General features: G+C 37.1%; 1 protein-coding gene across 1 annotated transcript in view; it reads right to left on the bottom strand.

Moving 5' to 3' along the window:
* The window catches only part of LOC106081754 (homeotic protein Sex combs reduced), a 141,253-nt gene that overhangs the window by 101,131 nt on the left and 26,428 nt on the right, over positions 1–13,694 (bottom strand). The window contains exon 2 of the mRNA XM_013243939.2: positions 3,288–4,247. Within this exon, the coding sequence (XP_013099393.1) occupies positions 3,288–4,185 (898 nt within the window). The 5' untranslated portion in view covers positions 4,186–4,247. The remainder of the gene's footprint in view (positions 1–3,287; positions 4,248–13,694) is intronic.

Genomic DNA, 13,694 nt, shown 5'->3' on the forward strand with positions numbered 1-13,694 from the left:
CCCATCTAATACTGGCGACATTTGTGAGGTTACTATTCCATGTAAAAAACTTCTCCCCAAAGAGGTGTCGCATTTCAGCACGCCGTTCGGACTCTGCTATAAAAAGGGGGTCCCTTGTCCTTGAGCTTAAAACATGAATCGGACAGCAGTCAATGATATGTGAGAAGCTTGCCCCTGTTTCTAATTGGAATGATCATGGGCAAACGTTCAAATTTTCAAGCAGCGTTGAAGGCTCTGCCTTTAGGCCACGTGGGAACGAAGCTCTCACATATGAGAACTTTTCTGTGATTCGCCAGGCTCCTTCTCCTATGTCATGTGCATTGAATTCTCCTTTCCCTTTATTTTCTACTGCTTCTCATCCTACATGGTTGATCTCCATCTGCACATCTTTTTCTTCTCGTTTTTCTTTTCTAGGGCGAAAAACTAAACCTAAGTGCTTTATACGTTAGACGGTTACCCTCCAACCCATCCTAACCTAGCCTTAGGTCCAAGGATGTGTTGATCGGGACATTTCTTTTCAGTAACTTAAAAACAAAATCCAGCCTAGCATAATTCTCGTGGTCATTCAGCATGACTTCACTTTGAAGAAAAACAACTAAAGAATTAATGTTTACTATTTTCAGCAAGTTTGAAAACTGTTATATTTTGATTTAATACTGTTATACTCATTCATAAAGAAACATTTTTTCCAGTAATTTTAATGCTGTAAGTTAAATATATTCGTTGTAATTTTGTATTTATCTACGATCTTAGATCACTGGATGATAACTAGTGATGTTTGTCAAAACATCGAGAATAAACAGAAATTTTAAGAATTTTTAGAGTTCAAATATAACCAAAAAATTGCAAAAATTTACTGTAATGAAGAATATTTAGGTTTTAGGAAAGTATCACAGAAACACTGCAAATTTTGCTTTACTGTAAAGAGCATAAAATTTTGGAATATGTTTTACAATCAAAAAAAAATTTAAAACAAGTAAAAAGGCGTTAAGTTCGGCCGGGCCGATCTTTGGATACCCACCACCTCGGGTATATATGTAAACCACCTTTCATCAAAATTCGGTGAAAATTTCATACCTTATACTCATATACCTCATACCGATCTGAACTATACACGACACGGATGTCGAAAAGCCGAACATAAGTCACTGTGTCAAATTTCAGTGAAATCGAATTATAAATGCGCCTTTTATGGGGCCAAGACTTTAAATCGAGATATCGGTCTACATGGCAGCTATATCCAAATCTGGACCGATTTGAGCCAAGTTGCATAAACATGTCGAAGAGCCTAACGCTAAGCACTGTCCCAAATTTCGGCGAAATCGGACAATAAATGCTTCTTTTATGGGCCCTAAACCTTAAATCCAGAGATCGGTCTATATGGCAGCTATATGCAAATCTGGACCGATCTGGGCAAAATTAAAGAAGGACGTCGAAGAGCCTAACCAAACTCACTGTCTCAAATTTCAGCGACATCGGACAATAAATGCGTCTTTTATGGCCCCAAAACGTAAAACCTAGATATCGGTCTATATGGCAGCTATATCCAAATCTGGACCGATCTGTGCGATATTGCAGAAGTATGTCAAGGGGCTTATCTTAACTCACTGTTCCAAATTTCGGGGACATCGGGCAATAAATGAGCATTTTATGCGCCCAAAACCATAAATCAAGAAATCGGTCTATATGGCAGCTATATCCAAATTTGAACCGATCTGGACCAAATTGAAGAAATATGTCAAAGGGCCTAACACATCTCACTTTCCCAAATTTCAGTCAAATTCGATAATGAATGTGGCTATTATGAGCCTTACACCATAAATCGGAGGATCGATCTATATGGCAGCTATATCCAAATCTGGACCGATCTGAGCCAAATTAACGAAGGATGTCGATGGGCCTTACACAATTCACTGCCCCGAATTTCATCAAAATCGGATAATAAATGTGGCTTTTGTGGGCCTAAGACCCTAAACCATAGGATCGGTCTATATGGCAGCTATATCCAAATCTGAACCGATCTGAGCCAATTTATTGAAGGAAGTCAAAGGGCCTAAGACAACTCACTGTCCCAAATTTCAACGAAATCGGACCATAAATGTGACTTTTATGGGCCTTAGACCCTAAATCGGAGGATCGGTCTATATGGCAGCTATATCCAAATCTGGACCGATCTGAGCCAAATTGACAAAGGATGTCGAAGGGCCTAACACAACTCACTGTCCCAAATTTCAGCAAAATCGGATAATAAATGTGGCTTTTATGGGCCAAAGACCCTAAATCGGCGGATCGGTCTATATGGGGGCTATATCAAGATATAGTCCGATATAGCCCATCTTCGAACATAACCTGCTTATGGACAAAAAAAGAATCTGTGAAAAATTTCAGCTCAATATCTCTATTTTTAAAGACTGTAGCGTGATTTCAACAGACAGACGGACAGACGGGCGGACATGGCTAGATCGTCTAAGATTTTTACGCTGATCAAGAATATATATATATTTTATAGGGTCGGAAATGGATATTTCGATGTGTTGCAAACGGAATGACAAAATGAATATACCCCCATCCTTCGGTGGTGGGTATAAAAATAAAAATACAAATAAAGGTCGTATAACAGTTTGGCATATTTGTCACCATTTCTTGTTTATTATATAACATATATATATTATATAATAAGTTAAAATGAGGTGATACATGCCAAAACGTTATACGAACTTTTTATATTTTTCTGAGCATTTTTGGACTGATTATATAACACATTCAAAACTGTTATACTCCTTAAAGTAAAGGAAATTTCGTTATCTATGATACCTTTCTAAAATCTAAATATTTTCCTTAGTAGTAAAATTTTTCTTTATAACTGAGTATTACAGTTTAAAAGCAATGAAGACTTTATACTGTTATACAAATCAACACATTTTTGAAAAACTATGTTATTTGATATAAAATTTAAAAACAGTGTTTGGTAAGCTTGATTCCTCTAAGTATAAGTATAGCAATTTTTCTGTTGCTTTAAAACTGTTATATTTTCATAAATTTAATATTTGCAACAAATGTAACAGTCTTTGGGATCTAAATTTAATGCAATCATTGTGCATTAAAGTTAGATAACAAAAAAAATCTTCATATTTATTTTGTAGCATTTACATTGTATAACAGTTTGCGAAACTGTTATACAAACAATACCAGTTCAAAACAAGTAGATATATTTTTTAAAAGACTTATGACGATTCTGCAAATTTAAAAGCCAATTTTTAATTTAGAAAATTCTTTTCAATACTCACTTTGACCCAGATGTACTCTCTTCATCCAGGGATATATTTGTGGAGGATTTTTCTTATTGCCACTATTTTGACTACTGCCCGCCTCGTTGCCGCTGTCACTTTCCGAATCAGAATCACCCTCGCCGGGACTATGCATGGGCACATTCACATTATTACTGTGATTATTATTCAAATTCACACCCAATACACCCTTGTTCAGAGATCGAGCCACGCTTTCCACCACCGAGGAGGGTGATAATTTCGGTGATATATCTCGTGTTGATAAATCCTGGGGGCTGGCCAACGACTGAGTGTTGTTGTTGTTATTGCTGGAACTATTATTATTGCCGGTGGGTGTTTGAGGATCATTGGCGTATTTACAATTTATATTGCCAGTCTGTTGTTGTTGCGGGTGTTGTTGTCCTAATTGTTGTTGTTGCTGCTGCTGTTGTTGTTGTTGGTTGACAACATGTTGCGCTGCAGCCGCTGCCGCCACAGACGCATGGGCATTGTGTTGCTGTTGCTGCTGCTGTTGTTGTTGTTGCATTAGCAGACGTTGAGGTTGTAGTTGTGTATAATCAACCATTTCAGGTGGTGTGGCCTGAGATGCAGCACCGCCACCACCACCTCCTCCTAAACTATACGCAGCCTGATTAGCATAATGAGCCTGAGGTGTGTTGGGATATAGATTGGGGGCATATGCGGCGGCGGCAGGAAAATAATCATTACCCGGTGTGGCCGCACCGGAATTAGCACTACCCGTACTGCCGGCCCCGGGGCCGCCATTACTGTTGGGTGTATTTGCACTGCCACTGGGATTACCGGGATGTCCCTGTTGTGAGTTCATTTGTTGGGGATAGCATGAGGCCAGTGAGTTGACAAACTGGTAGGAGGACATGGCGAAACAATCGGGATCCATGATGGCTGGTATTTTCGTTTTTTTAAGATCGATTTCCCGTTTGGTTAGGGACTTTAACTTAGCTGAAAAGAAAGATAAGAGAAAATATTTAGTTTATCTTTTGTTAGATTTTATAATAATAGATAAGATTAAATCTCTATCTACAATAGTAAAGTGGTTCTTCAAACAGGTTTCTTGCATTTTTGTTATTGCTCTACAAAGACCAAATTTCACAAGTAAAGTTGCAATTGTTTTCACTGCTACCATATTCTTCTGGTTTGGCTGCAATTATAAATTTTTGGGATGAAATGTTTCATATCTTCACTGTTATACTTAGATTTGCAAAATACCAAAAAAGTGCATAATTTCTTTAGATCATCGTTAGTTCTCTTTTATTGTTCCTTAACATTAACCAGCTCAAATATCTTACCTTCCCATATTACTTAACTGTTATACTTGCGAGATAAAATCCCTAGATTTGCAAACTTCTGCAAATTATCATTGGGTTTCTTGATGCGTTCTTCAAAAATCCCCTTAAGATGAAATGTTAAACAATGGCATTTCTTTAATAGCCTTTAATACCACTATCCCGATAAGATGGGGTAATTTTCTTTTAATGTTTATGTTTACACAATAATTTTCAAGAGCACAATAACAATTGCTGATTAAATCGTTTTCGTAGCAATGCAACATGCCATATTTTGGCATGACCTCAAACAATTCATACAGTAAACAAAACAACGCAAATACAAGACCATGAAAACAAGTATACCACCCGACAACGAGGAGAAGAAGTCGAAGCCCACTGAGGGCGGAGACAGCTGAAGAAGAAGAATGAAAATCAGTTTGCTGAAATCGCCCTTAAGTGTTTCTTATTGAACTGATAATAAAACCAGTAAAACGCCACAATTTCTTGCATTTCGTATTGTAACAGCCATGGAGGGTAAATTGCAAATTTCCTTTACAAACGCCTTCTCTGTGCTAAAGTGGCAACATATTTTGCAGTTCATCTCAACCAGTTTCGAGTGGCTATATTTGCAAAGCTTCAAAGTAGTAGTGTTGCAGAAAAAGAGAAAGAAAATCAAGTAAAATGAGAAACCGGTAAAGGACCTAATAATCTTGGGCACCGGCAATAGTCTGCCAAAGTACTTGCACATGCATATGCCATGTACTCTTTTACAATACATGTAAGTATGAAATGTCGGTATGTCCGCATATAAGTATGCGGAGGTCTGAAAATAAGTGGGTAGTGCTGAAAAATAAAATGCTTCATGTTGATGTTTAAGCATGTTCATGCTTAAAGATAGAGATTATGGCGTTTTTTTTTCTTCTTTTAAGTTATGTTTTGTTATTTTCAATGGCTTTTTTGTTTTAAAAATATAAGACAAGGTCTGCTACAAACCATATTTACGTATCTACAGGTCTGAGAGATTAAACATAAGACTGACTCTCTTTGGCCCAGATAAAGGAGGGTGACATGAGCTTAAAGTTAAATAGGATGGGAGTATAAATGAAAGTGTAGTGTATGCAAGTATAACAGTTTTCATGGGTGGTTATGAATAATATAGAATGCTCCTCCAAGCTATTGCTTTTTGAACTGCGAGACTACCTTTAACCATTTGTGTGGGAAGGCGTAAGTGATAAAAATCATCTAGGAACGATTCATAATGTGATATTTAGATGTTTTCGATAGAAAACGAATTTTGTATAACAGTTTTAGAATCAGTATAACAGTTATGTCAAACTGTTATACAAACAAAAAATGGTAGTAAAAATTGATATGTTTTAAATAAAAAATTTTTAATTATCAAAATATTTAAAAGAATAATAAAAATTTTTTAGCGAATATTTGTGTGGGTAGGCGTAAGTGATAAAAACCACATAGGAACGATTCATAATGTGATATTTATATCTTTTCAATAGAAAACGAATTTTGTATAACAGTTCTGTCAAACTGTTATACAAACAAAATATGGTAATAGAATTTGATATGTTTTAAATAAAGCATTTTTAATTATCAAAATAATTTTGTTATAACCGTTTGACACTTCATAAACAAGCAGGAGTGAGTGCACCTAGTGCTTATAACTATGTAAGAACAAATGTTAAGCTGAGTTGTATAAGCTTCACAACAGAAAATCTTGTTATATGCTTGTAAGCATTAAAGGCACATTGCCATTAATAAAAACAACTAAAAACATACACAAAAGCTACATGAAAACTTATTAACCTTGTGTTAACTTAACAAACGACATTTGCACTCAATAGGAGCAAAAACAGGGAAATGGCAACGACAGCAATGAAAAATCCAAATTGTTAGTCAGTTCAAGAAGGCCCTTTTGAGAGCAGCTAGCACACATACAAAAAGCATATGAAACCCATAATTTATAAAACCAATAGGCATTCTAAGCCTGTAGCGAAAGAATTTTGGATTACACAAAAAGGAAGTTAAAAAAGCAGAGTTTAGGTTGCCATCCAAGAAACCTTAGTGAAATTTCCAAAAAATTAAATAAATCTTATTGTTAAAGCCAAAATTTACATACACACCAAAAATGTTAAAAATTCCTATTTTTTTCTTTTTGGTTTTCGCTAAAATATCTCCAATCTCGTTTAAAGAAACCCCAATAGCCTCCTTTGGCAAGAAAATGAAATTCTTGCTGCATTTGGTTCTCTCCACCTGATGATGATGATTTTAGTGCATAGGAGCATATAGCCCGGTTTCTTTTTGCAAAGGTTTTTTTTTTTATTTTAACCTTTTTTGTTTTCAAACAGAATAGCCTTTTGCGGAGAGCAAGAAATCAATATAACTGCTTAAATAACACACAATAACCAAAAGTTGAACAAAAAATCCCCTTTCCAGCACGGTAAGAGCGAAGAAGAAGGAATGAAAGGCGGTTTTGAAAATGGCACGTTATTATGGCCGCTGCTGTTTTCAAATTTTGCTCTCGTTCTTGGCAGGCATTTTCTGTTGTTGTCTTGCGGCAAAAGGTTTTTGACCCGCTACAATTTTAATCAACACTGCAATTACGTAATCGGCATGGATGTTTTTGGTAGACATTCTTGGTTGGGCAGACTAACGAATCTTAGGTTGTCGGTAATTTTAAGGTCATAATCGGACACTCATGCTCATGTATTTCGATGTAGGATAAAATTAAACGAAATTAAGGATTTTAATTTTCTTATTTCCCTCCCTAATTATATTTAGGTAGCTTATAGGATTTCGTTTTTTATACAAATATTAATACGTGAAGGCAACAAGGGGTCATACATCTTATTAGAGTTGATTGGTTTAATAAGGATGAGAAAAGAACAACAACCTATTAAGGGCTTGGATAAAGCAAATTTCAAGCACCTGTATAATTGAATTGACTTAGCTTATGCGAATTTTTTTTTTGTTTTACTGAAAAAGTTATCAGATCGTTTAAACGTTATCATAATTAATAGTTGTGAGATTAAATATCGTAAAACGTTTCCAATAATATACTAATTGCAAAAAAATGGTATGTATTAGAATTGTATAACAGTTTTGAAACCGTTATACTTGGACCGGTTTAACGGTAATCGCTCAAATTGATAATGAATACAAAAATACTTAATTTAGGAAAATCATAGAAACCGTATAACAGTTTCATAACTGTTATACATGCAACAAACTGAATTTTTTGTTATTTTCAAAAATGCCAGAACCCTTAGATAGGTAGGGTGATTAAAGCGAAATTTTGTTTGCACTCTTGTAGTAACCTAAAAAAATTGATATCTACATTTGGGTGTCTAGGTGGGACCACCGACCCTCAAAGCCCGCCAAATAGATAAAAAACTAATCATGACAATATTAGACTAAAATGCATGGGAACAAAATGAATGAGTAAAAACGAATCTTCTAATTTGGGGCCACCTCCCAAATCAGATGTATTTACCGACTATGGCGCAAATGAAAGGCCCTTGGGGTAGGCATGGAATTGATATCCACTTTCGTGACCAAGTATCCGAGGCGATTCCCCCCGACAAAATATTCACCAAACTGGACTTTTTACGGCAATATGGCACTCATATAAAAGGTATTTGATAGTAGAGCACGAATTTTATATCCACATTCAGGGCAGAATATACCCAAACAGGACTCATTTTATTCACCTACCATGATAATATAGAATTCAAATAAAAGTTACTAGAAAGTGGAAAATGGTTCAGAGAAGCAGTTGACTTGGTTTGTAAACTTCAGCTTCATTTCAATCGCGTCCGTTAAAAATGCATTAGAAATAACGAGAAATGAAATCTGTTGATCGGTTTAACGATGTTGGCTTCGTTTTTTTTTTTTGGTTACGCTTTAAATAATTGAATGGGATGAAAGTTGAGACCACCGTAGCGTAGAGGCCAGCATGGCCGCCTATGACGCTGAACGCCTGGGTTCGAATCCAGACAAGACCATCAGAGAAAAAACAAAATTTATTCAGCGGTGGCTTTCCCTCCCAATGCTGGCAACATTTTTGAGGAACTATGCCATGTAAAACTTCTCTCCAAGTAGGTGTCGCACTGCGGCACGCCGTTCGAACTCGGCTATAAAAAGGAGGCCCCTTTTTAAACTTGCTTATCATGCGGGAGTTTTCCCGGCGCGTTGGAAGGTTGGGAACGTTCAGCCAATTCCCAAAAAAGGTGGGGCGAACAACCCTGCGACTTACCAGCCAATTGTGATACGCTCCGCTCTCTCCAAGGTTATGGAGAGCATGGTTAATCACCATCTTGTGAGGTATTTAGAGTCTAATGGTCTTCTAAACGACCGCTGTAGGGGCGACCTCATGGCATTTCTGTCGGAACGTTGGAGTCGCCCAATCCACCAGTTTGGTGAAAGTATGGTTGTGGCTCTGGATATCTCCAAGGCATTTGATAGGGTCTGGCATGCTGCACTTTTATCAAAGCTTGTCGCTTTTGGAGTCGGTAATAACTTCGTTTAATTTATATCGAGCTTTCTCAGAGATCGCACTATACGAGTTGTTGTAGATGGGTTCTCATCAGATGATGTTTCTTGTCTCACAAGCGATTCACTGACCCACTTCAATCGTCGATATTTATAGACGGTATAGATATTGAACAGTCAGATACTCTTGAAGTTCTGGGCATGAAGATACAATGTGTTGTCCACTGGTCTAAACACGTATTCGAAGTGTCGAAAGAAGCATTCAAGTGTTTGGGCTTTCTCATCTTCTGATCTTCTCAATATCTATACTACCTACATCAGGCCGAGGATGGAATATAACTCTCATATATGCGCAGGAGCTCCCAAATCATCCTTGGATATATTTGACCGGGTTCAACGGAGAGCTATGGTGTTGATTGGGGACAGTAGGTTATCCAACTCTATTGCTTCTCTTGAACATCATCGGAATGTGGGTAGCGTTGTATTCCTCTATCGTTATTTTCATCGCGTGTGTTTCAGGGATATTCGTCTTCTTATTCCTTACGTTAGGATGTTCACCAGGAATACAAGACTTGTCAGAAACTCACGCCCATTTGCCCATGCATTACCAAGATAATTAATTTCTCTCCCGAACCATTCGTATGTGGAATCGATTTCCGGCTAATGTCTTTCCAATCGACATTGACATTCAGAAGTTTAAGACTAATTTCAATAAACACTACTCCCTCTTTCCCCCCTCGAACCCTTAACTTTTCTAATTGCCAACACAATGCACCGCATATATAGGGGACATCCCCTGCGTGTTAGAAACGAGAAAAAAAAATTAGTTTTAAGGACAAAATTATTTTGCAAAAAATACATTTTGATAACTCTTTTATGCACTTGTTGTGTCAATCCATCTTGGGCCAAATAACCCAATCATTAAAAAACAATTTCATTTGTAAACCTAAACATTTTTAGAACTTGTCATTGTTTTTGTGATGGTGCTTTTGGTGGGCTTCTTTGTATGCCTTAGCCATCTGACATTTTGTTGAACCAAAAAACTTAAACGAACCGAAACCAATAAATTTTTTATATTCGATGCTTCAATAGCAACAACAACAAACAACAGCATTGAACTTTTATTCAGCCATAAATTATATGGCTGCACCACGTACCGCTCATGAGACGGATAATTTGTATAAGAGCATTTGAAGAGGAAATATTGCTGCTGCCGCCGCCTTGCCAGATCTCAAAAACCAGGGGGGAAATGCTGGCTCTTGGATGAAATGTGATAAATATTTTTGGTTAATTTGTTGTTGTCTCTTCTAAATACCAAAATGACATGCAGTTCAATTGGTGTTAATTAAATCCATGAATATTTAAGAAGAATATGCCAACAGCAATAAACAACGACAAAAACAGAAGAGCAAAATTAAAAAAGCAAAAATTGAAAAAAAAAGACAAAAAGCGAAAAAACGCTTAACAAGTAGAAATTCATTTCATTTTGGCATTTTCGTATTCAAAAAATCATTGAAGCATTTCATTAGAGAAGCAGCAAGCATCATGAGCACGAGCAGCAGCAACATCAACAGCAGAAACACCATCATAAAGATCGCCTCTTGTTGTTCTCTCGACTATTTCAATTCATTTTGAGTTTTGGGTGATCATGTGTTTAGAAATTTGTTGCTGTCTGTCTGTCTGTCTGTATGCCAACCATACAGTGTTCTTGATGTTATTGAACGGGGAGTGTTGTTCTGTTTTTTTTTACTATCCCCCCTTTCGTTGGTGATGATGATGATGATGACGACGATGATTGTCTTTTTAGGAAAGGCCATAAATTATAACAATTCTTTGTCTACTTTCAAATGTGACATATACGCGCTACGAGACCACATGAAATCCACATTCGAAAGAGCAAAACAAGAACTTTTTAAGACTAGAATGAAATGAATACAGTAAATCGCCGATGGGGAATGAAAAAAGTCTTATGGAACATAAAGAAGAAGATACAGAAATGTCATAGAATCCCATGGATTATTAATTTCAGTTCCGTTTCAATATCACAGCTATGGTTTCGTCATTGGATACATTTTAAAATTGAGAACAGGTGAGAGATCAAGAAGTTGGGAATCTTCTGCTCTAATACTCCTTACAGCATTAACATATTTTTTTTAACCCTAAAACAAAATGCTTTGGTTTACTACGAAGATATGTAAAACCCTTGCGGTTTTTATAATTACCCCAAACCAAATTGTTATTTATTTTTTATTCAAAATCAACATCTTTAGAAAAGTAAAAGTGGTGGTTCTTTATCTAAGGACATGCCTTCTAGATACCTACTTGCCCCAGGTATCTCACAACTTCTAGTCAGTTTGATTACATTTTCCAAACATTATGAGAATTTAATTGTATGGGATGATACCTATCATCGAAGACCTTCCTTTAACCTCTTGCGAATACAATCAAGCCAATTGAGTTGTATGCCAACTTAAGAGTCATAAATCACTCGCAAATCGACATTTGTGACAAGGGTTGAGTAGGAAACTTTCTTTTGTTTAACTAAATACTAAGTTGGAGGTAAGTAATTTACAATGACATTGTTTTTGCTGGAATCCTTTGCAGGATGTCATAGTTAATGGTATTATATTCAAATTTTCTTTAGTAGGAAAGAACGAAAGGTCCAAATAACCAAGGTAAGGGAAAGTCGTACTAAAAAAAATAAAATGAGGAATAGTTTTTTTCCAATTATAGCAAAGATAATGACTATCATTAAAGTCTTTAATGGGATATTCAAAAGAAATCGGAAATCGGGTAGAAAATGCGGCTTTTATGGGCATAAGACTCTAAATTGCTAGATCGGTTCCCATCTGGACCAATTTTGTTCGGATATCGATGGGCCTAATAAAGGCTACTTATTTGAATTACAACGAAGTTGGGTAATAAATGAGGTTGAAAGGAAGATGCGGATATTATTCCGCCCCATGCCACTATGGAGATACACCTAAGATAGTAATTGGCTTGCAACTTTATGTAAGTATGGCCCGCTATATACACCATATTCGGGTGGGATGTTAAAGCCCTTAGTACAATTCTTTGTTCCAAATTTCAGCGAAATTGAACCAAACATGCAGCTTTAGATAATAAATCGCCAAAAACTCAACCTGGGTATAGAAGTAATACGAGTGTGTGCAAAATTTCAACTCTATATCCCAGTTTATTTTCATTCCGAAAGCATGAAAACCCTACCACACGAAGGCGAAAGATTGTCGTCCTATTAGACTGTCATCTATTATGATGAAGACTCTTGAGAGGTTGATCGAAACATATCTTAGGGCAAAGATCCCTGGAGATTGCCTGTCGCGGCTGCAGCATGCATATAGTGAAGGCAAATCCACTGGAACAGCCCTTCACGACCTAGTCGTCAAGGAATATACAATGGTAGCATTTCTTGGCATTGAAGGTGCTATTGAAAGCACCCTTAATCAAGAAGGGGTTGAAGTTTCTAGGTATCAAGTCTATCATAAGAAAGTTTATAAATAACTTACTTACTAAAAGATGCATTACGGCAGGCTTGGGATCTGTGGATCTAAAAAGATGGGTCAGCAGAGGAACATCTCAAGGAGATGTACTGACTCCTCTACATTGGAATACAGCTATTAATAATATATTATTGTCTCTGGAAGAAAAAGGCGTAAAAGTGGTCGCGTATGCTGATGACATGGCAATTGCGGTTAGGGCAAAGTTTCCCAGCACTCTAAGAGATATACTTCAGGAAGCTGTAAATGTAACGACATAGTGGGCTACTGAAAGTGGTTTAGGTATAAATCCGTGTAAGACAGAAATAATTCTTTTCAGCAGGATATACAAGTTGCCTACTGGGGAACCTGTCGCCTTGGGAGGAGAGGATGTTCCATTTACAGGTGTTTGGCAGGATAGGAAATTAAACTTCAAATCGAACATTTTTGGTAAGGGCAAATAAGGCAACTCTTGCCCTACACACCTGCAAGAGACCCATTGACAAAAGTTGAGGGCTTAGACCGCGCGTCATGCATTATGTATATACTGCAGTTGTCAGCCCTATAATGCTATATGGTGTTGTGGTTTGGTGAACGGCGCTTCGAAAGTCCACCTACTGCTCAATACTTAACCGGATCCAAAGGATGGCTTATTTATGCACCATAGCCGCACTGAGGATGACACCATCTGATGCACTGAATTTAATGCTACATCTTATGCCTCTGGACATTGTGGCTAGACAAATTGCATTGACCACTGCCGTGAGGTTAAGGGAGTTTTCTCATTGGTCATGTGGCGGCTACGGACACTGTGTAATTCTTGATACAATACCCGATGTTCCAGGCAGTTGAATTACACCCTACCTGAGCCGTCTTTTGATAAAACGTACTGTACCTCTATTCCTGATAGAACCGATTGGAACTACGATATCCCTCGCAACAGAAGTTACATAGACTTCAATACGGATGGTTCCAAACTGAAGGACCAGGCGGGCTTTGGGGTGTATTCTTAAGATCTAGAACTGGTCATATCGAAAAGGTTACCCGACCACAGCAGTGTGTATCAAGCGTAGATCCTTGCAATTAAGGAAGGGATGGAATGGCTAGGATATAATGTT

Source organism: Stomoxys calcitrans, chromosome 2 (genome assembly GCF_963082655.1).
Source record: "Stomoxys calcitrans chromosome 2, idStoCalc2.1, whole genome shotgun sequence".
Lineage (NCBI taxonomy): Eukaryota > Metazoa > Arthropoda > Insecta > Diptera > Muscidae > Stomoxys > Stomoxys calcitrans.